The 24,869-nt window shown below is 37.5% G+C and overlaps 1 protein-coding gene across 1 annotated transcript in view; it reads right to left on the bottom strand.

Moving 5' to 3' along the window:
- DISC1 (DISC1 scaffold protein) overlaps positions 1-24,869 on the bottom strand; it is a 207,874-nt gene that overhangs the window by 7,639 nt on the left and 175,366 nt on the right. The window contains exons 12-14 of the mRNA XM_048935728.1: positions 15,818-16,061; positions 10,412-10,456; positions 998-1,114 (exon numbers count right to left, since the gene is read on the bottom strand). Of these exons, the coding sequence (XP_048791685.1) occupies positions 998-1,114; positions 10,412-10,456; positions 15,818-16,061 (406 nt within the window). The remainder of the gene's footprint in view (positions 1-997; positions 1,115-10,411; positions 10,457-15,817; positions 16,062-24,869) is intronic.

Here is a 24,869-nt window from a genome sequence, read left to right as displayed (position 1 = left end):
AAACAAGGTAGTATTTTCACAAGTTCTACTGATTCTCTTTTCTAGTTTTGCGCTGCACTTTTTCCTGCATGACTGCTCACTTTACCTTGGGAGGAACTGAGTACTTTTTAGCATCATCATTACCTGAGCTCACCTTCAGGTTTCTATAAGGGCAACTGTGTTCATCACATGAATGCACTCATCCTTCTTCCTTATCCACTCGTCTACCACCTCTTTTCCAGTAAAAAGTAACTGAATATTCTAATCTTCTTTGATCTCTTGGTTCTTATTCTCTTTTTCCTGTCTTAGAAGAACAAAATCTCATTTGTGGTAAGTTTTTATGGAAGTCGTAAATGAGAGAAATATTCTATGCCATTAAATTTTGAAAAATTTCCACAGATGAAGGCCTAACAAATGCCCCTGTAAAGGTTAAGCAGTCTTCAAACAGATGAAGCACAGAAAATGATAAGAGTGTTTTATAATATATCTCATCCAGCTACTTGCATTGGAGTGTCAGAGGCGGATTAGATTGCATAGGATACCGTATGATGCCTGTGCTGGCAAGTTTTTTCAAAAGAGAAAGAAAAGCCAAGTTACACCTGACCATATACACAGCCTGAGTCAACGATGTACAATTTAACTAAATCATGCCAACGTTGCATGTGGATGCTTGTATTCATGCAGTTTTTGGTAGTTGTTCACTTATGTGGGCAGTACCAATGAAAGGACTGTAGCAATCCTTTGAAAATGTGAAAGCATTTTGATGCCTAATCTCAATTAACAAAGAGATAATTTCAGTTTAAATCAATTAAATGTAGATCAGACCATGGTGAGAATGCACTGTAGGACGACTTGTTACAACAAGAAATATCACTTCAGCAAAACAATCAGTTATATCTGTTTTAGTATAATACTAATCTGCATTAAGAACTACTACCCCATTTGAATCTGAAAGTATTTTGCATCATACATACTTACGTAGGTCGATACTATCTATAGATATATCAAAAAGGATATGAATTATACCTTCATCAACTCTGCAGACTGAAGATTGCAGTTGGTCTTCCAGATGCACTAGTTTCTCACTTATTGCTTCACATTTCTCCCCCAGCTCTGCAGAAAATATGAAGAACTCCTAGAGATAGTGGAAAAAGAAATCATGTTTATTGCCAATTGTACTTTTCTATCTAATATTTGCATCAAACTAAGGGTGAAAATAAAATATTAGTGGGGGGATATGATGTTTTGAAGTGCTAAGATATTGTTTGAAACCTAATCCAAGTTAAAGAGATAAAAAGTTATTACTATACAGTAATTTGTTGATTTATATGGATTGAAACGAGCTTGTCATCTCAGTCTATTTCCCATCAGAAAGAAGCTGTGATCTCACTTTCAGCACAGGATTAAAGGAGTGTGAAGTCTGAACTGCTCTCTCTCCTCCATGTTGTCTCACCACAGCAGGGGAGGGAAAGCTCACGCTGATTACACCATTTAGGTTCCTAAATTTTAGGTTGTTTTTCTAAATATGATTTACACATTGAGGCCATTTCAGCATTTCATGAAGCGTCACTTTTGGCATCTCATATAACAACAAAAATATACTTGCTGCCTGAGGAAGAATTTGGCTAGAATACTTAGGAACATTGCTCAACCGATCAGAGAAAACACATTAAAGTCTTATGAAATACAAGATGAAACTACACTGTGTTACTATGTATAACAAGTACAAATTTTCGAAAATAATGGTTGCCCACTTTCAACTTTACATAGACAAATGCTTTTTCTATTTTAAACTGAATATTCTGAACCCATTAGAAAGGTAGTTCCTACAGATTTGTTTGCTTTTGGATGTACTGAGCAAAGATAATTTATATCTTCCATATTTTGTATTCACTTCCTCTTTGAGAAATGACTCAGGTAAGTGTCATATTTGAGTGGAAAAAAATCAAATAATTTGTACATCACTGAGACTAGTCTCTGCCTGCCCCCAATCCTGAGGAAAAAGGGGGAAAAGACTATGGTGTCAAGATGAACTTCTCCTGGAACTATGCTGGAAAAAAAATGGATCATTCATCAACTGGAGTCCAGATAACTATATTTTCCCTAGATATGTATGTATTCATGTATAAAGCCAGCCACACATGTCGCCATCTACAAACGACAGAAAACTTTTGTTCCTTTGGAAAAGTATTCATAGTCCTTTGCACTGAACTGCTGATGTAATAGCAGGCATCTCTGGCTATGTGAGAGAAATCAAGCCTTCAGTCAATGAAATCATGCTAGGAATTGGTGGAACATTGCCCATTGTGAAGCACTCTGATTTTTGGTAAACACATTTACCGCTCCTTGATTTCATGCTGCCCTTACAGTTTGTGTCATGCATTGCGCACATAGAGTCAAATGTCAGAAGAGCTCTGCTTGCTGGTACATCCTCTGTTACATCCTCTGCTACAGCACAGAGCTCTGACCTTTCTGCCTTTCTATGCTTGCTGCCAGACACAGCTATTGAGCAGATTGCACAGGGATACAATAAGCTTCAGCTCAAAGCCTGGACAAGTGAGTTGGGAAGAGGTTATGCTGCAAATGCCTACAGCTTAGACACTGGGATACACATGAGAATCAGCTGTTTGAATCTCTGGTTGGTGCACAGAACCTTGGCAGCCGTCTTCAGAGTCATTATCAGATACCAGAATATATGACATCATTCAACAGAATCTATGGAAGTAAAATTGCCCCATTGTTTTTAAAGTAAGAACAGGGGAGGAGAAGATATATGTTCTTCCTGCATCAACTAGAAATGTCCTTGTTTCAGGGCTGGGGACAGAAGATGAAGAACAGTCTTCCATCCAGCTGCTAAATTTTTATTCGATGCACCAGCAGGACTCCATATGTTTTTAGGAAGTGGGATAACCCAGGCAATTTATATCAACAGAAAGCTTTCAAGGATCATTCTATGACACGCATACAAGAACAGATGTCAGTTGTCTAAAAGGACCTAGGCCTCATGCTAGAAAGAAAAAGTTCAGTAAATTGTAGCAAAACTGTAAAAGATTCAGTAAATTGTAAGTAAAACTACTCTGAAAACACAACTAAAATGATGACCATTCTAGACAAACCTCCACATTCTGAGCAGAGATTTTTCTTTAGCAGTTACTCGTAAGAAAATCAGATCTTCACACAACTCTCATCACAAACACGCAAGAAAACAAGACAAAAAATATGCAGCGTTACATCATCATTGAAGAGTTAATTTAGGAACAATCGCTTTTAATTAATGCATAGACTCCTAAGGGTTGCTCTGACAGACAAAATCCATAAATGAATTCAGATCAGATTCTTTCTACAGATTGTGTACTTAGGCAAAATGAAGTATTCCTGTACAGATGCTGAGGAAATAGTATTATACAGCATCACATAAAAAGCAGAGTACAGCTCACGCAACATCAATGTATTGTATACTTTTGTCTGATCCATTTGCTGCTTTTAGCAAGGCAATACTGTTGACAGTGGGACAGTTTGTCCAAATAATCATTCAATGAATTAGTACTGCCACAACTGTGCTCTAAAAGAAGATCTACGTATTTCCTCCAGTTTGAAATGGTCCTCATGTTTCCTGTCTAGTAAACAGAAGCACAAGGAGTCACACTGAGCATCTAATCTAAATGATAAGCACACTGCTGCACTTGTCTAGCCCTGTTGTGAACATCCACAATGGAAAATACATTCCTAATCTGCATGCCAGTGGACAAAGAGGGTAAAATGGGCCTTTTATACCTACACCCTTGCTGACCTACACCATCAGATGAGATAAGAGAGATTGATGAGAAGCATTTAGATACATGGTTAAAAAAGAGGCTCCAAGTTGCAAGTATGGCCTAGTTCTGAGGTCCTCAAATCCTGAAGATTTGAGATAAAATATAACTTGAAATTCACAGCAGCAATGCAAAAGGATGACTACATTTACTAGTGTGTGGCTACTTATTCTGATCTTATGTTTGATATTTTCTTTTCATTTTTAAATAAAACTTTATGGTCAGGTAAAGAAGAGTCTCAGGAGTGGTGGAAGGAAGCCCTGAACAAGCCCTCAGGCCCAAAGGAATTTGGGTTAACGTTCATTCTGTAGCAAAGCCATGAAGCTTTGTGTAAATACAAATTTGTGTTTTGGGGTTCTGCATTGTTCTCACATTAAACATGCTCAGAAATAACATTCTGTAATTGTTACAACTATAGGCATTAATTTGTTTGTCAGCTAAATACTTACATTCCCACTTAAAGTAAAATATCTCAAATGTAAAAAACATAGTAAAGCTACAGCACGTTACAAGTACATATTGAATTGTCTAAAACTGCAACTGAAATCCTGTTTACTTTAGAAACTAAGATAAATGACAAAATGAGTACTAGGAAAAACTAAGTGCTCAATGCAGAATTGTTCAAACAATACAGAGAGGCAGGAAGTTACAAGGTAAAAAAAAAAAATTAAACTTGTTTAATCACCGAACACTTGCAGCCTATTTAATCACAACTGTATGGCTATGTCTTTTCTGTGGTATAACTACAATAACTCCATAATTTAGGTGTTGCATCCCATTAATGCTAAACTTCTGATGTGAACTCTACAGCTTCAATATAGCAATAACTATGTACAGATAAACTATTTTTGTACCTTTAAGGCACAGAGCTGCCTTTTCAGCTGAAAAGAGAAGCTCCTCCATAGTTTAGAAAAAGCATTGTTTCCCAAGAAAATATTCACAGACATCATGCGAAACTCACAGCAGGGCTATCCCACAGATTGTGATTTTACAGTATATGCGAGTGGCCCATTTTATTTTGGCCTATATTTATATATAATCGTTTTTTATTATGGTGTACTGGTACAGATAACTCTAATTTTAGTTTAATACCAAGAGCTCTACATGAGATGGCAAAAACACATTGCTCTCAAAAAACAAACAGGAAAAATTCTAAAGATTCAGTTAATTCCACAGCTCTCACCCCCAGATCCTCATATGAAAAAAGCACAATAACCCAGAGAAGTAGGAAAGGTTCCTTTCAGTGCCTTCTATGCCTACTAATATCACATGGCATTTTTGTTTGATGTTTGTCCATGTAGGTAGGGAAACTGCTGGCACTGAGACACACACACTATTCACAGAATCTCCTGATTGGAAAGTGGAACTGTACACTGATCAACAGCACTTTGAGAGGGAAGTGGACTCTGCCTCCAGCTTGATATATAAATAAGATACAATTCATTCAAGCTTGTAAGTGATGTCAGTGCCACAAGCTACTGGAAGTCTTAAGACTTTAGCTATTTCTGCCCTAACAGCAATTTTAAGAAGCAGCTAGGAGAGAGATTGAAGCAGCCAGGAAAGAGCTGAGATGCAATATTGCTTTATGGATTTTTCTGTGAACTGATCATGGAGGAGGTTGGGATTGTCTTCAAAATCCCGAAGCAGGTAGAAATGGTACAAATTAGGATGCGATTTGTTAATTTGTTTGGTTTTTTTTTTTTTTAATAACTGAAGAATTCCTCTGCCTTCTCACGCAAAGTGGGAATTGGAAATCCTCTCTCTGTCCCAGGGATGTGAGAAACATAAAAAGCAGACAATGTTCCAGCTGCTGCACAGAATTAGTGCTCTGAATTAAGAGCAGAGGAAATGGCTTCATTTCAGTCTTCTGCATTTTGTTTTATCTTTTCAACAGCCGTTTTAGTCACCTATGAGCAACAGCTCCTCTACAGCACTACTCAAGTTAAATGTTTGATCAACTTTTCCAGTGCAAATACCTTCTATGCTCTCTTGAATTCAGTTCAGCAACTTTGTACAGAAGAATCAGTGTTCCAGCAGCTAGATAAATCTAATTCCGCTAGGAATTAGAGTGTGTATTAGTATGGTTGCTGCACTGAGAAGCAGGATTCCAGATACATCCTGAAAATCTGTTCTTCCTTCACAGGAACATGGTAAAAAGAAGTTGCTTTTCTTCAACCTAGCAGTATCATCACCCCAATGAAATTGGAAAATAAAAGCCTTAGAAGACCTGCAGAACATCATAGCCAGATTTTTTTCACCAAAAATTGCTCTCTCTACCAAAAAAAATCTTCTCACTACTAAATCCTCTCACTCCCATAAAAGGTAAAATCATTTAAAGCAACATAAATAACTACAAAATGCCGCCCTTGGAAACAGATACTTCTTGTTATGGCACAGGGCTTAGAACAGTGACTTATTGTTTGCAGAAGTGCTGCATGCTTGCCCTCACCCCTCACCAAAGTTAATGGAAATTGTGAGCACTTGAAACTCCAGAAAGTCAGGCCAGGGCACTTCTTAAATCATTTCTAAGAATAAAATGCAAACATCCATATGCTTGAGTTGCTTGAGCAGATGTTTGTGTCACATGCAGGCTGTGTGCGTACGCCCTCAGTTAGTGAACTACATAGCCATAGTGTCTAAAGCACAGCTAAAAGAAGCCTTCGCCTCTGCCCTGGTCCCAGAATTCCTACTGAGTGTACTGCTAGGGGCTGGTGTTGTAGATGAGGAGGACAAAGCAGACACTGATAGCAGGCCTAATCTCAGACTCCGAAAATAACGCCTCTTACTCTTGACCACAGTCATCCTAGCATCATGGCATGAATGGCTATTTAATGAACATTTTATTCCTGTAGATTTTCTTCCTTTCTCCAGCATGCCCTATCTTCCACATAGAGAGGTGCGCAGACTGATGTCGTATTCATGTGGAGGCTCTGACATTCTCAACTAAGCACAGCAATTATTTCTTACAACTGACATTCCCGTTAATGAGGCTGCAAATGACTTTTGCTTTTTGTTGCAACAGGATCATGGTAATGAATCCCACTCTATTTGTAGTCCATTATAACCCTCCTTTCCAACTCTGCAATATTGCCATCTTAGCTGTTATTTGCCATCTGTATACATAAACATAACTTTTTTCTTCTCCAACTGTAATTTGCAACTGTCTTTTAATATATCTATCCTATTGATTTCAGGCTACTCTTTCAATTTATCAAGAACATTTGGAATTCCAATCCTAATTGAAGTTATGTTGACTGGTGCACAGACTCCTTGTCTATCTCCTTTTTAAAGGCAAATACCAACTCTGCTTTTTACTGATCTCCTGGGACTTCAGCCTTCATTTGGAGTTCCCAGAGAGCCTTGTTAATGGTTTGGAGATTGTTTTTCTTGATTCCTATGAATTCTAGAAAGAATTTCATCAGACTAGCCTGACTTGAGTGCATCTCATTTACCTTCAGACCCTTTACCATGATCTTCTCTTGCTAGCTTCAGGTAAATACTAAGAGCATTCCATACGTATGGACACAATTTATTACTTCTAGAAAAAAAAACATAAGTAAAAAAATAAATAAAGCAAAATAATCTGCACTTTGTTCTCTTTTTATTATTCTCTCATTAACCCTTATTAGAAAACATATGATGCTTTCTTTCAGCTATCCCTAATGTGTCCATCACCACTGAAGTCTCCTGCCAGTTTGCATCTTTTGCTTACTATTTAATGTGCACTGTGGTCTTCCTGGTTCACTTTTACACTGTGCATTATTCTTTTAGGCTCATTGTTAGTAACACTTTTTCCTTCTCAAAATTCTTTTGGGCCACTAAAGAAGCTCTGACATAGACACAGTCTGTAACTGTGTGCTCTCTTCTGCACCAAAAGGATATGAGACTTTACTGGAAATACGACATCATCTGAAGAGTAGCAAAACTCATCAGCTGCTTCCTTCTCCCGATTGTTCCCTCAATTTTCTTCAAATGACTTGTTATTTTATTTTTAACGGAGATAGCTCTCAGAACTAAGTTCAAGTCTTTTTCCCAATTACTTCTGCCTTTATCACCTTCTACTTACAGATTGCTGGCTTGTTCCATCAGCCTACTTGTGCATATTTGGGAGAATTCAGCACTACAACATGCTCTAGTTTCTCATATGCATAAATCAGGCATAAAGCTTTCCAGACAGCTGTTTTCTAACTGTGAACAATCTCTTCTCCACAATCACACACTTTTCCCACATTCCCTTTGGTTGCACTGATCCCTCCTCTGCAGGGATATGACAACACAAGAGAATGTTAAATGACTCATCAAAAACAGCTTGATGTTGGCAATTCTTTCCCTCTTGTCTCTTCCACTATAGCCAAAGAAGAACATCCTTGGAAAAGTAGGTATGCAGACATAGTCTGTGTGACAGCAGTCTTTTCGTTCTCCTCTTAGTAGACTCAAGGTCTTCCCTGAGTGCAGACTTCCCAAACCATTCAAAATACTTCATCTAATTAAACTGTGACAATTCCAGTTCCACTTGTGGGAAAATAAGGCTATTTATTGACTCACAAATAAAAACTCACAGTGGGCCAGGACTTGGAAAAGAAACAAAAGCACCAAACTGTTTTCTAACATCCACATCCTGCTGTGATAGGAGTCACCATAGCTGAATAGCATTTATAGGTGGCTTGTAGTATTGTTCATTCTCATCTCTGCTCCCAAGTCACTTAGATGCAACAATCTGGAATGACTAACAGAGTGACCTCCTGCAGGCAATGGGGAGACTGACAAAAATTTAGGGACCAGACTGTCAAAGGAACATTTGGGCAAAGCCTTGACATGGTACGGAGTGCTGACAGTTTCACAGATTCTTTATAGAGCTGTCTATAAGTCAACATCAATCCAGCTGTGGCAGTGTGGGTGAGAGCCTGGACTTCTAACTCATTTCCATTTCCTTTTTTTTATATTGTTGCTCTCAATTTTCTTTATGCAATTTTCCCCTCAACACTTTGAAAGTTGTTCTGTCTCTGAGGACTATAAGACCATAATTTCTTACTAAAGGCTTCCATACCATTAACCCTCTATGCCTGGGCTCTCTGGTGTATTCATAAGCCCAGCATGCACAACACTTTCATGTTCCAGGCTCATTTGCTGCTGAGTAAAAGGACAACTTCTTCAGTCAAGGTCTGGGCTTTCAGTGCAGGTCACTGCTGCACACAAGCTTTCTGCAGACCTCTCATCTGTTTTGGTCTAAATCAAATGCAATTTCCAGAAAATCTTTTGCTCTCTTGGCATCTGTCACTACCCACATTCTCTCATTTTGCCTTTCCAGCAGTAGAGCTTTTTGCTACCATTATTCTGTGGGACCACTGCTTCTACTTCATGTCATCCACTGTGTACCTGAACGGTTTTGCTATAACTCCCAGCAAAATTCACGGTTGAGACAGTCTATTTGCATTTTCTGGTGACCATTTTTTGCAAAGTTCACCTTCACACTCAAGGATTCCCATTCTTATTTATGCTGAATTCACATATAGCTAAGCAGGGGATCTTAGGCATGTTCTCATGCAGCAGTCCCCTTGTATACATGATCACTGATCAGTCTTCAGTTTTACAATAGATTTTCTTTCCTGGAGCATTTCAGCTGCTCTACAGCCATTGAAATCTTTTATGGGAATCCAAAGAAAGTCATCATGGAAGTAGATATCCTGAACTGCAAATTTTCATTTTATATTATTTTTTATAAATTTGCTGGGCTAATGCTTATAACTCATACTTGTCACGTGGGATGTGCACTATTGTGGAAGGTGAATAGGGCATTATTTACCCATGCCATTGCTTTGCTGGCTGGACATAATGCATAGATGTTAATTTCTCTAATATGTGGCTTGCAACCCAAGGCATACTGATCCAAAATTGGACACTCAAACAGTACAACTCCACAAACCAGTATGAATCTCCTTATGCAAGTATTACCTGAACTTCTAGTTTGCATGTAGACAGTAACAAGCAGATTTTTCTCAACACTTACTCTCATAGGAAACACATCTCATGCTACTCAATTATTCTGGAATTTGCTGAAATATATTGAATAGGATCTGACACCTTTTTATTTATGAAAATAGTGTAAAATGACAAACATTCAGTATTTTTATTCAGGTGAAATTCCTATTGACATATATTCTGCTGCCGTATGTTTTTATACTTCTCAAATAAATTCAAAGGGATTTATAAAGGTATTTTTAGTGGTACACAAGGAGCCAAGTAAAACATCATGATTTTGTTCCATTCTTCAGCATTATTATGGTGCTACAGTACAGCTGGCTAAATATAATCTATCCTACATTCCCCCAGCATATCCATTCTGTCATTCATTTGTATAAAAAGCATTAGAAAAGTGCAATTTAACTATAAACTCTCCAGAATACACAGTAATTTTGCCATTATCTTTTACAGAATAAAAGAATGGGACTACTCTATTTGTGCCTATGCCATTTTTCTAAATGTCTGAGTACTTCATAGTGATTTTGCTCTCATATTTTTACCCAAAGGTAACACTATAGAAATAGATATCATTAGTTTTAATTCAGCCCAAGAAGTGTCTGTATAATATCACCACTTTATGCTGTCTAGAAAACACTTACCTCAGATAAATGACCCTCTGCTCCAAATGAAATGTCTTCAACAACCTGTTAGATATAAGTTATTAAATATATGGTAGATAGAAGTTGTATAAACATTAAGATTTCAATGGAACTTACAAAAACGGTATAGCACATAAACTTGTATAAGGTGAACAATTACATCATTTCACTACACATCTATGAAATATTTCAGTCGGGTTTATAGTGGAGCTGTGGCAGCTACCCAATATTTGAAGTTAAATTTAAATACTTTTTATTAAAGCCTGACTTTTGGCTTCTCTGTTAGAACCAACATGGACATGGGCTCTAAAACTGAAAAACTGAGATAAACTTATCTACCAGACTCTTACCAATCTACATACACCGTTCAGAAGTCTACAGAAGTTTTCTAGCACAAATCTTCTAAGTCACTTTGGGCAAGAGAAGTGAGAGAACACCAGAGATGGTTCATATTAATAATCTATGGTAACTATGTTCCTGTCTCAAAACTTAATTGATCTGTAAATTCTATAAGTAATTAGCCAATATTTCCTTGATCGGTTGAGGAGCAACAAAAAAAAGAAACCACTCAGTTAATATTATTGGAAAAGCATTAATACTTACCATATACAACAACGTTGATAACATTTAAATAAACTGAGATAGGGATATTGCCTTGATAGGTCAATACTTACTATCACAAGCATATATGTATTTCTATATTAAAGCATAAAGTCATTACTCTGCCATGAGATCGTTGTTATTATTGGACATTTCCTAAGTCTATCTGAAGAAAGATTGTTTAAATTTATTTTACCTGTAGAATTCATTTTCTCATTGTAATTTTACTGTAACGTACTTGCAATCATTGCAGGTATTGAGACAACACTGTCTCAAGGTAACAGTTCCCAAGAAGGCCAATGATATCTTGGGGTGCATTAAAAAGAATGTGGCTGAAAGGTCAAGGGAGATAATCCTTGCCTTCTACTCTGCCCTGGTGAGGCCATATTTAAAATACTGTGTCCAATTCTGGGCTCCCCAATTTAAAAAAAGACGGGGATCTCCTAGATGGAGTCCATCAGAAGGCCACAAAGATGATTATGGGCCTGGAACATCTTGCTTATGAGGAAAGGCTGGGTAACCTGGGCCTGATCAGCCTGGGGAAAAGAAAACTGGAAAGGGATCTGATTAATGTTTATAATTGTCTAAAGGGGGGTTGGGAGGCAAACGGATGAGGCCTGGCTCTCCTCAGTGGTGTGCAGTGATAGGACAGGGAGTGATGGCCTAAAATTTGAACATAGGAAGTTCCATACTAACAAGATAGAAGAATTTCTTCATTGTAAGAATGAGGGAGCACAGGCACAGGTTGCCCAGAGAAGTGATGGAGTCTCCTTCCATGGAGATATTCAAGATCCATATCCTGGACATCTACCTGCGCTACCCATTGTGGGGTACCTGCTTGAGCAATGGGGTTGGACTCTATGATCTCTTGAGGTCTCTTCCAACTGCTGCAGTTCTCTGGTTTGGTGCAATTCTGTGAACTGTATCTAAAGAATTGGCGCGATGTTTGCCAATAGCTCAATAGCTATGACAGAATTACAACTAAGTGGCATCTTATTGCACAACTATGTGTGTGACTGTTCAGCAATGATCTGACCATTGCATACAAGCCAGTTACATCTTTTTTTTTTTTTTTTTTTTTAAACGGCATCTCCTTCCCTGGATTAATGCAGAAAACAGTCAAACACTGACTTTCACTGATGCTTAATGCTGACATTCAAAAAGATGATTAAATTTAAAGTTTCCAAATTACTTTTAAAGCTCTACAAACACAACATTTAATTAAAACTCAAATGAGAGCACTGTTTATTTAGCTTTCTATAGGCTTTGTCCTTTACACATGGCACAACTGCCTCCTGGATCACAGGCTATCTCAATTCATGTTAGTGGGCTGCAGCCTGGTGACCAAAGCTTTCTTGCTGGTTGCTATTAATAAATTCTGAAAAATGTGTCATACACTGTGATGACTTCTTTTTAATGAGAGACATCACCCTGAACATTACGTTTTTTTGCCCCCCACAATTGTCCATTTAATATGACTTTTACTTATTGTAAAATCAGTGAGTGATATGAATGTTTTGCAATGAAAGAACCCTTTCCCAACACCAGTCAGCGATCAAGAAAATGTTCTGAAATATCTTTCCAGGTGGCAAAACTGAAGAATGCAGATGTAAGTAAAGAAAAACAGCTCTAACTCTTAGCCTTTTTCCTTGCTTTAGTTATAGTGAAAAAAGAGAAATGATCCACAAAGAATTCTGATAGGAAAGCTACCAAAAATGCTGACTTACTAAAGTTAACACTACTGAATTTTTATTTTTTTTACCTTGTAACTTTAATCACCTCAATTTTCTTGAAATCTAGTAGGTGTTTCTTTCCTTCATAGTGATTAAGAGGGAACACTGCACAGCATGCCAGACAGCAGCAGCAAAAGAAAAAAGGATAGGTCAGGAACTCCAGCTTGCAGTGCACACATACTCAAATTCATCAAGACACTTGGTGTTAAGGAGGTCCCAGCAAACATACATCTCTGTTTATTAGTTATTGTTGATATTTCTAGTGTTATTAAATGCTTTTTTTTTATATACATGCATTACCAACAAGCAAAGGATAAAGCAAGATTTCCTAAAGAGTAGAATATACAGGCATTTATGTCTGAAGAGAAATGAAACGTTACTACATATTTTAGAAATCACTTGTACTTATTTATATCTAACTACAACTCTAACTATCTCGGCAACTTTAACCTTGCTCACATGCAATGTGGGCAATGGAATTTGCATACAGTTTAAAAGCTTGGAATATTTCTGCAATGAAAACTAGAATCTATCTTGAATTCCTCTAAGACTTGGGAGAAAAAACAAGTCCAATTAGTTCGCAGAAGACCAACTGGAACTGCATTGGCAGAGCATCTTATTTTCAGCAAGTCAGTCACTGTATAGAAAGTACATGCCTGTATGAAAATTCGAGAATCTATTTTAACTACATTAGACAGCAAGCTGACTTTGACATGACTGAAACTAGGCCCGCTGTCTATCACTTTGCTTCATCATTTTAAAAAATATTGTATTTGTCTGAGGTATCTGTGGTTGAGAGGGGTACACCGTAATTTCTAAGTAAACCAGATTATGTGAGGATAACTTTTCTGACCCTATTTTATTTAATTTGACCAACAAATGAGTAATTATGTTTCAGTAAGCTGAGCTGCCAAAGCACGTGATAGTCTTCACCAGTTAACAGTCAGTTTTACAAAGGAAGCCTTACTTACAGTGCCATAATCTACTGCACAAATGAATTGGGGAAAAAAAATATCAGTGCTGTCCTAGAAAACAGTTATGATGACTAAGTAACTGCTGATGGTTAATAAAACTGTGCTCACATTTGATGGTAACATATCTGGACTTTCAAAGAATTTACACCTTGCATATTTTATATCAGGACAAATTATATATAGTGATAATTTGCATTTAAAAATGAAAAATGGCCATCCTGCAAAGCAGTATTGGATTTCCATTTCCATTCATCTATTCTGTTTTTCTCATTCTTCTGCTTCTTGTTTCTTCCTTTCTGCATACACAGTAGGACATAATTATATGCAAAATTGTATTTATAATACACATCAACAAAAACAAATCCACTTCTCTGTTATATTTAGCCAGATACAACATGAACAGGGACACTTCGTCTATAGCATTTCACCATCAAGTAAATTAATTACCTGCACCTTCCAAGGCATCTGTATTTGCATTATTACTCCCTTGCTGTACTCTTTTGAAACTGGCTATTCAGTAAGCTCTAAATATAAGGAATGCCACTCCTCATTTTGCTTCAATGATCAACATTCCCTTTAGGTATTAGGACAGTTGGACGGATGGATCATTCTAGAAACAAGGTAACTTCATCAAGTTATTCCTCTCACAAGGACAGCACAGCCTTGTAGATAATATCAAATAGGGTATATTGACAAATACATGTTTTTCCATTAGATGCTTCCACTTGTTTATAAAAACAGGCACCAGTAAGACTTTCTTTCGACAACCCAGCCTTCTGACTACTGCGACTCACTCTAGAACCAAAAGTCACCACACTTCATTTACCTTTATGTCATTCCAGGGGACAGCAGTCCCACTTTTCATGGAAGTGACTTGGGCTTGCAGATGAAATGATACCTATTGCACGAATTTCAAGAGCACTACAGGAAAAAAACACAACACTGAACCCACCAGAGCTTCTCAGCTGCACTTTTGAAAGGGAATCACAACTTCCCATAACCAGCCAAGCTGCTCAAATTACTTCAGCCTACTCATCAGGGATATAATATGAAAAAAAAAAAAAAAAAAAAAAAAAAAAGAAAGAAAAGAAATCACAGAGAAAAAAACCTAAATCAAAGCCACAGATACTATTTCCAACAAAAAAGCCCTCTGTGTGGATTCAGTCTGCAGACCACCTTTCTTAGCCTGCAAGTACTGATGAACCCCACTTTAAAAATAGAATTTTACTCAAATGGAAGATTTTTACAGTAAGGTAACACCTTGCTTTCTGCTAAGTCTCAGCCAGAATAAATGCAAAATGTGATATCAGCTTTCAATGTATTGCACAGTTCAATGGCACGTAGGAGCACACGCGATTAAGCACACTTTCAATTTTTGTCAATCAAATTCCAAAGTAGTAAAACTGACAATTCCTGTTGGAGTGCCTTTTTGTCACATTACTGTTATTGGGTGACAAAGCTTTTCAACAGCTTTTTTTTTTTTGCTTTTTTTTTTTTTTAACCTTGACAGTGCAGTGATTTTATTTGATTTTAGGTTGTTAGAAATATTTAAGTAAGGATGGCATTCCAGAGAAGAACACAAAATTTTCTAAGAAATTTCTCAGACCCTTTAACCCCCATGATTTTTTCCTTCTTTTAATATTGGCTATGTGCTGGAAGCCAACTGGAAGCTGAGCTACAAAGCCTTTGACCTCTCCATTAGAGCAGGAAAACTCACCCACTCCCCACTTCAGCTAACCGAGGGCTAACAAGTCAGCAGAATTAACTCACAGTGAAACTCATTGGTATGATGAGGAGCAGCTGGTAATTTCTGTTAAATACTTAAAGAATCTTTAAGAAAATTGTTTTTCCTTTGAACCCTTATGTATACTCTGTATTCACTGCCTGAATAATTTCCACATTTTGAAAAGACTGATGGTTTCAGGAAAAAGAGTTGAAGGGCTTCTGAGTAAATAATAAGCTATTTTATTCATATCTCATATTGGAGGACAGATGTTAAGATCATTCTTAACCTGCCCTTCTGACCTGATTTAACTTTTTCTCTCAAAGTAAGAAACAGCTCTATTGCCTCAAATCCAGCTGCAGGGCATTCCAGATACCTGTTTCAGCTTACTGTGCCCGGGACAGGAAACATTGTTCCACTCTGTGCCCTTTGGAAAGTGATCTTCTTTCCTCTTTTCAGAATTAGAAGGGCCACTAGCAGTCATCTCCAGCTCATCCATTTGGTTCTCCGCTTCCTCAAAGCCACAGCAACTGGTTTCTTTCAGTTGAAACCCTCGGATCAACAGCTGACAGGCCTCCAAGTCAGCTTCCCACACTCTCTGAAGCAGCTGGCTCCCGCAGCTGAAATAAAAGCCAAAAGAAAATAAAACTGCAGTTCAGGGAGAACAGTTGCTATTTCAAGTAACTTCGGGGTTACTGCTTGTGATTAGATAGGAAAACAAAAACAATGGAAAAACAACAGCAAATCAAAATGCTTCCACGGAGCTATTTCAAACTGAAAAGCAAAAACGTGGTGGTCTTATTGCAAAGCAGATGCCATTAAAAAGAAATCTTTAAGACGTTGTTTCCAACTGGCTACATGTGACCATCTCCTGATTCAATGCAAATCCAGAAGCCTTGCACTCACCACCAGCGCTTTCTTGATTTTATCAGGTAAACCAGCCCAAAAGCAGTCATGCAGCTTTTGAATTCTTGTAGAAGATAATGGATCAGCAATCACATTATTTACCACATTAAATCAGCTCTAATGTTTAAAAAATAGGTACAACCATGACTTCTAACTTTTTCATTATGCAGAAATGTGCATGCTTCGACCTAGAGAATCAGATTAAGCTGGTAATACCCTCTCTTTCAGACTTCTACTTTTGAAGTCATCCTTATCTCTCCTTGAAGTGTTCTTTTGGGTTTTCTTGTGTATGTGTTTTTTCTTTTTTAATTCTGTAATTCTACAAAAAAAAATTATTGGGAAATTCAAAATACCAAATTTCTTCATTCTTTTAATGTATTACTCATTTCCCATAGCTGTACATGTACATTACAAATACATGTAAATTACAAATACTGAGATTTTTTCAAATATATACTGTCATCTGAAGTAAAAAAGGAATTCTAGGAATAGTCACTTCTTCAGAACATGGCACAGAATACTAACATCACATTGCTCTTAAGAGATGTGGTCACATCTCCATTTAATACATCTTGTCTCTAAGGAACCAAAGGATTAAGTTGCCTGCAAAAATATAGAATATCACTGGTATGGCCTGGAATGGTATTCAGAAGCACTGATTCCCATGGCAATACACACTTCCAGGCAGATTTGAATACTAATATCTAATAACCACAAAACTTTTTCTCAGTGCTTTTCAAATTATACAATTTGCAATATAATAGTAGGCAATTAAAACTGATTAAAAGAAGGAAAATAACTATTTGATTTTAAATTTTCTGACCAAATTAAATACTAGCTTATCTTTTATTCTGTATGAGGGATAAAGGAGCTGCACTGCTTACAATGAATTCATTAATCTAACAAAGGTACATTTTTAAACTCTGCAAACTCAAGATGCCAAGCTGTACATTTCACAAAGCAGTATTTTGAGACTGAAGCAAAACTGGGCTCCATAAGCTGAGGTATTCGATCTGGTCTTATAAGTCAGAACCAGTGGCTATTGAATGCAGCATGCAGCATGAGGTCTGCGAATTGGTCTCCCTCACATTGTTTGTAGTGTCACTAATTAGTAAAAAAAATCTTGACTGGATTATAGTTCTACGTAGGTAGCATTTTACTTCCCAAACCAGAAACATTAGATAACCCCCACTGTTTCTGTACTTGTCAGTCACACCATCATGGTTACAGCAAACATTTCTTTGCAGATATGCATACGCCCATTTACTTGCTTTTTGCCGAAGTTTGTTTGCAGTTATATATGCCAAATTATAAAAGGTTCAAGACACACTACAAACCTGAATAATAATTTTCAGTGACTAGCTTTGTTTTGACTCTTCATTTTAATGAAGAGCTCTATTGACAAAACTGGGACAGAGACACTGATACATGTGATATACACAGTGGAAAAGATGAACAACATACATAAAAGTTATTGTGCCTGGGCTGCACTTATTCATCACTGACTCAGCTCCTTGGTCAATATGCTTTTGGTTATGTTTTATCCTTGTTTTATTAATCAGCAATTACTGAATATACCTCTAATAGCTTACTCTTATTTCAAAGGCACCTGTGTTTTATCACTGCATTAGTACAACTCTTGAACTAAGACACCAAAAATTATTAAATAATGTTACACTGAATTTTTCAACTGAAATCTGTAAACGTACATAGGCTTGGATGTTACAGGTCTATCTAAGCCCAAAGACTTTGCACCTTTTAGTCTTCATTTCAAAATTCAGTGTTTAGAAGCACTTTTCAAAAACACTATTACAATGGAAATTATTTGAAAGCTGTAAATAGTTGACAAAGAAAGAAAGAACAAATAATCATTACAAATTATTTTGGCCCCAAAAGGAAAAATCTATACATTTTATATCAGGTATGGAAGGTCAAGTGAATTTCAGAGTTTTTCTATGCGTACATAGTAAAAGCACACTTGCAGTCTCTAGGAAGTCAAAAGTCTGGGCACCGATGTTGAAGAGAGCTTCTCATGTATGCAACTCTTCAAAAAAATGGGTCAAGATTGAGTTTGTTTTTGTTTTTTATTATTCCTATATCTACAAATACTTTATGATGTATTAATCTCCAGATGCTATATGCCTGTCTGTATTCATTCCTAATGAAGTGGTATGTAAGTTCAACAGAGGTGGGAGAAATTATTTACTGGAATCCACAACATGTCATAATCCATCAGCCACTTATACAGACTCAGTAACAACAAAGCATACCTTAATCACTCAATGATTCTGAACTTCCAAGTGCCAGAGGGCTCGTGAGTCCCAAGTGCTGGGTTTTGTACAAATACTAGCCAGATTACAAGGAGCTAGATGCAAGCAGGAATGTTCAAAGAAACGCTAAGACAACAGTGGACTGAACATAGCACATTAGTCACAGTACAACAGTTCAATTAGGTACATCAGTAAGTAATTAGTCTAATCACAGTCAAGCACATGGAGGTATCACAGTGAATGAGAATTCCAAGGATTTGCAGGAGGCCAATGAAACAGGTCTGTGGTTGTTGAAGTTTTCCATTCCTCCATAAACTGATCACGGAGGAAAGACAAAAGATGCTAGCATAAAAGCATAATGGGAAAGTGATGGATACCAATGTTGTTCAGATGGAAATTGGTCTTTTGATATCAAATAAAAAGACCTTGAACAGCCTAGGGAGTGAAGGCTAGCTGTTATGTTTAACATAACAGAAAAGAAGGAACCAGTGAAGAAAATCAAACAGGATGACATGATCAGAATCACAGAGTTTAAAAACAGGAGGGAGAGAAAGAGAGCAGTCACTGCATTAGCAATGGCATTTTGACTGGATGAGGGTAGGGCAAGGCTGCTTTTGTCAAGCTGATGTATTTTGAAATGACTGAGATGCAAGACTCAATACAAGTAATTTTTTATCTGGATGGATAGCTCGGATGGATCTTATCTCCAAGATACCATGCAAAAACAATCTACACAAGCAGGCCTAGCTGACCTGAAGAGTGCCTGAGACATCCACAACACAAATAGAAGGAGGAAGGAGAATTCTGGATTCAGTCAAGTTGATGATGATGAAAGAACTGTCACAAAAACAGAGCTGTTTATAGACAGGAGGAAATGACTGTGGAACAGAGAGGCTTATCTGTAAGCTCTCTTCATACAGCAGCTGTTGAAATTGTAGTTGCAGATGCCTTTGCAAAGTCTCAAGTAGGAAGTGGCAGCCACATGTAGTTTTCCAAGAAATACCACCAAACACCAGGAAGTGCAGGAATATGGAGGGCAACTTCAACCTAAATGTAACACTGTGTAAAAATCTTGTTGAGAGTCAAATCCAACAAGGATTCTCTTTCTTCCTTGAACATTGCTCCTCAGTCTCTCCACAGGATTCCCAGAAATACCAATGGGAGTACTGTGGCTCTCAGCACAACATTATTCTAAAGCTATTTATAGTGTTAACTGGAACTCTGAGAACACGACTTTCTTATTGAAAGCTTTGCAGACATACAAAAGGCACACTCAGTTCCGGAATATTATACTCTAAATGAAAACATGCCTATGTAAAAATAGTCAAAAGACTTTACATTAAGCCTCACTTAGAAAAAAATTCCCCCCAAACTCCTAGAAAGTAAATTGGAATCAACACAGGGAGATGTCAGTACTTGTAAATCTCACTATCTCTCACTTTTAGGAATGCCAATTTGTGAGTGAACTGTTAAAAGTGGTTTATGACACCCTGAGGTCAATATCGTATGTTGATACAAGATCTTGCTTAGTTTAAGGACAGCAAGGGGAAATCCCTGTAAGAAGCCACTGAGAGTAAGAGCTGAGCTAAAAGTCTACACAGCACAACATATATTTAGAAACTGCATAAACAAAGGCTAACATAGGAGGGGTGATTAACTAAGAAGAACTACTCCAGACAATTTCCTTCTAATGAGTGAGCCATTACCCTTTTCCAGTGCTAGGCACGTTTGTTCACACACTGCACTCACTGACACTCAAGGTAGTTTTCTCTTGACAAGACAGCAAACAAAGTGCAACAACTGGGCAGAAACCAAAGGGATTTTCACTGTGACAGTTAAAATAGTGAGGCTGATGGAAAACAGAAATTGGAGTCTTTGCTGTATACACAGCTTCACTGTTGTTCTACTGTACAAACTAGGGAAAGTTTGCATGTATTTTGGTCTCTAATATCCTATTTATATTTTGCAACAGGGGGAAAGAACTAGATCTTCTTATTCCACATTTAGTTGTAACTTTGCTGTCTTTTCTTAAGGCAACAGCCACACAGTGAACAAAGGAAGCAAGCAAAGGAAAGAAAGTACGGAGCAATACTTAACTGACAGGGAACTAGAGGATGGAAGAAAACCATACTGCTTTATTCTTTGCAGAAACCCACCTTTCTGATTTATTTTATTGTATTAATTCATTCATGCATTAAGAGCTCTATTTGTATTTGCCAAGAATTTACAACTTCAGGAATGTGTGTAGCTTTTCTCATTTATAAAAACAAGATTTCCAGCCTGATCTGTTCTTGATTTTAATGTTAGCTGTATATTTTAAGATGCCTACAGCCAATCTGTTGAACAAACTGAGAATTACAGTATTCCTATCAGTATGTCACATGAGGCTCTAGGCAGAGGACGGCTCATAACCCTGTTTTCCCTGTCCATCTGGCTGATGTGCAACAGCAGTTTTGATAAACGAGAAGGTATAGCTAGGGCTCATCGTATTGCAACTCACAGATGATGAACTTAGAAGAAAAAAAGGGTCAGGAAAAGGGAAAAAAACTTGAACTCTGTCTGAACAGCAAAACTCCCCAACTCCATCCCCCCCAATTGCCTGCACCCCAAAAAGTCACCTTTTCCGAATATTTGAAATAAAAAGAATTTTTTCTTTCTTTTCTTCCTGCAACTTTCTTTAATCCCATAAACCCCTTCTTTACACACCAGTCACAGAATCTCAATTTCACAACTCAATTCCCCGCATTGTGTCTCTTCTCTGCAATCTCCTCAGGAGCTGAAAATCTCATGAATTCACTTTGTATTGTTTTGATCATGTGTTTCTCCCCCAGTGTGCAAGACTTATTTTTCCCACTCCCTTATTTCAAAGCTCAGTGACAACACTTATTTGCTGTTCGGCACTATTATTGCATTTCTCCGTGTAAAAACAAGACTCACTCCCAGGAGGTTAGGAGACTTCATACTCCCCTGCCAGATGACAGCCTACTCGTACTCCTACTTTACAGACTAAACGGAACTCCTCAGCAAAGTCTGAAGCTTGCAGTATGCTTCTCTGACACAAGTGATTTGCTTCTCTAACCTTGCCTTCTCCCTTGTAAAACATACAATAATATCTAGCAGACTATTCAACACAATACTTTACGGAAAGTAGTTTGAAGAAAATAACAAGTAGCTGACCCTCTTTAAATGTGATATTTAATGATTTGCTGGAGAATGCTCTGGACCACAAACACCAAGAAATCAATCCTCAAAATCTCCAACTAACTTCCAAACTCCTACGTTTTTAACTTCTAAAGTTATGCCCTGGGATGACTTTTCTAAACCTAAATTTACGAGCCACGAACTTATTCTCTGTGCAACAGAGAACTACTCAAATACATGATAGTGCAGTAGACATAGACACTGCTTTCCTGCAGCTGAAAGAATGGATAATAGGAGTGGTTCTGCTTTCTACAGCATCTCAGGAGCAGAGGCAAATGTGCAAAGAGGAACAGATTTGAAGAAAGAGGTGAGCTGAGACTCCAGCCCAGACTAGCCCTCAACACTGTGGTTGTGGCATCCTCCTCTTGCCTACTCAGGGATGAAGTAGGGCAGAGTATACCTGGTGATGCAGTGGACAGAGTACAAGGAACCAGGCCTCCTGCATCCTTCTAACCCCTACAGTGTTGCTAGGGAATGCCAATATTCTTCTAAGTACGCTGGGGTTAAGAGCTATCTCTTCTTGGCTTGGTGAGCAAGAAGAACAAAAGTTCAATTCCCAATTTGTTCCTGAATTCTAGAGGACTACAAATACAATCAAACTTCTAATTCTTACTAACTGGGAAAATTGAGAAGAATATCTCACTATGAAGGTATGCTCTGACCAACACGTTTCACATGGCCTAGTTTAGTGTCCTACTGATGGCGCTGTTAGAAATCCCACTCATAAATAGATAACATTGCAGACACCTTAATGCCAGTGTAAGAAACATAGAATGGAATTGAAACATAACAAAACCACTTTGGAGGGGAAAATGCCATGCTGCAACACAGCTAATACAAGTGCTGCACAAACTCCTTTAGACTACTGCTGCCTGTTTCACGGACCTTGCTTCTTTCACATCTCTCTTTGCCCCTGCCTGAACCATCACTCCAGGGACAGTGTATCTTCCCTGCTGGCTTGCAACAACAACCTCCAAAGGTCTTTATATTCCTTCCAGATGAAAACTTAACTCTTACCTTCCCTCCTTTTCTTCCCTTTGTGCAAAGGATTTTGCAGTATGTGAGAATGTGAAGACGTATGTATATGAAGAGGTATATGCAGAGAGAAAATATGCCCTTTTAATTACTACACTTTTAATGTAATGGTAATAGCACTGAAGTCAAGATCAATGTACCACGTCTTTTAAATATTTCACAGTGATAAAAATAATTGACAAAGTGATACAAAGAAATTGACAAAGCAGGATAAACAAAGGGGAGCTGTGAGCGTAGGCAGTTTCCAGGATTGTACTTGTAACTGAATTACTTCTGCCAGCAGCTGAGATGCACACTGCTGAAAACGTAACCTTTAGGGTAGAAAGCAAAACAAACTGCATTAGGAGAAAGAGCTGCAAGTGGACTGTTAACTTCACTTTAAAGTATGTGGCCCCTCATGGTGATCTCAGTAAAGAGAAAAACGTATGTCTGATAATGTTTACTACTTTTTTAATTTTAAAAAAAAAAAAGGCCTTTAAACTACAGAATCATTATCCACAGACTTTTCTACTCAAAATAAAGCATTGCCTATTGTTTTTGGGATACTGAGGAAGCAAAAGCTAAACTGAAATCCACAGAAGAAAAAACTGACATAAGAAGTTAATTCTGTGTTATGCTGATATTTTTTTGTGAAATGTATTTATGCTTTATGACTGCTCTTTCTTTCCTGAAAGACCTGTTCAAAATAAGGAGCATGAACAATTTTTTTAGTGCTTAAAACCAGCAATGGAAACTTGATTAAGGTTATTTAAAAAAAAAGATAGTATACAATGCTGAACAACTTTTTTGTTTTCTCTCCAATCCTCCAGCCGTTTATTTTATCCAGCACAAAACTTTAATCACAGCCTGTCATTTTTCTATCAATATTCAATGTCACCATGTTATCCTTAAATTATCTCCACTGGAAACACAAAATGACAGGCTGCTGCAGCTGATGCTTTTCACTTTGATCGTTAATGCAAGATGGATGTGGGAATGGAAACCTATGCATCAAATGCAGGAAATCAACTAATTTACAAGGGAAGGAGGAAGGCACCTTGTAGGAAGAATTTACTACTCAATTTAGTCCCTACATTTATTGTAGTTTATTTTTATTATATTACCTAATCTATAATGTCAAAATTTACTGCTTGCTCTTAGGACTATTTATTTCTCTTAAGAAAAGGTATAGAGTTACAAACCTTTACCCTCACCCCTACTGAGAGCATTAATTATAAATAGTCTGCTCTAAAAGAGAAAAACTTAACTTTGATAGATGAAGAGAAAGCGATCAGGGAATTCTTCTTATTAAGTAAGCCACAAAGTCAGCTTCTCAACCATGGTTTATCATTCACCTCATTCATAATCTGATTAAGCACCTTCAAGTTTGGTAGCAACACTGATAGCTCAGTCTGCATCCCCCTTGCCTTTGGCTCCTGCAATAACAGCAAAGCCCCACAATGTCATTAAACAGTTGGGGTTTTTTTTTTTGTTTTTTTTTTTTTTTTTTTTTTTTTGAGTGGATGGAGATTGCTGGAATGAGATCTTTATCTGCACTGTTTAATATCTGATCCCAAATGAGATTTAAAGGAGGAACAGAAATTAAGCCTAGTTTTGGAAAGCGTGTATCTCAGTGTTTGTGCATTCATCTAAGGTCTGTTCAAATCATTGAGCTGTCGCACAACTGTAAGTGCTATCACGAACTTGAGCCTCAAAATAGATTCAAATTCTAGTGGCTTTCACTGAAGATAAAGGAAATTAGTGGCTTTCAAAGCCACAACCAGCTCTAATCCAAGAAAACACATTTGTTTCCAAAAGCATGCAATGGGAAAAAAAGCACAGTATTTGAATTGAGGCCACATTCTCAGCTGTCAGAAATCCATGCTGTTGCAATCACAGCTATGTCTATTTATACCGACAGAAGAATGCATTCTTATCGCAAACCAATTAGAATAATGAGCCTGATCTCTTAGTGTTTATTATCATCTCTGGCCACAAGTGCTAGGAAGAGTACAGAAGGTATTTACAATTCTCCCA

The sequence above is a fragment of the Lagopus muta genome, chromosome 2, assembly GCF_023343835.1.
Source record: "Lagopus muta isolate bLagMut1 chromosome 2, bLagMut1 primary, whole genome shotgun sequence".
Classification (NCBI taxonomy): Eukaryota; Metazoa; Chordata; class Aves; order Galliformes; family Phasianidae; genus Lagopus; species Lagopus muta.
This window is presented reverse-complemented; position numbering and strand designations above follow the sequence as displayed.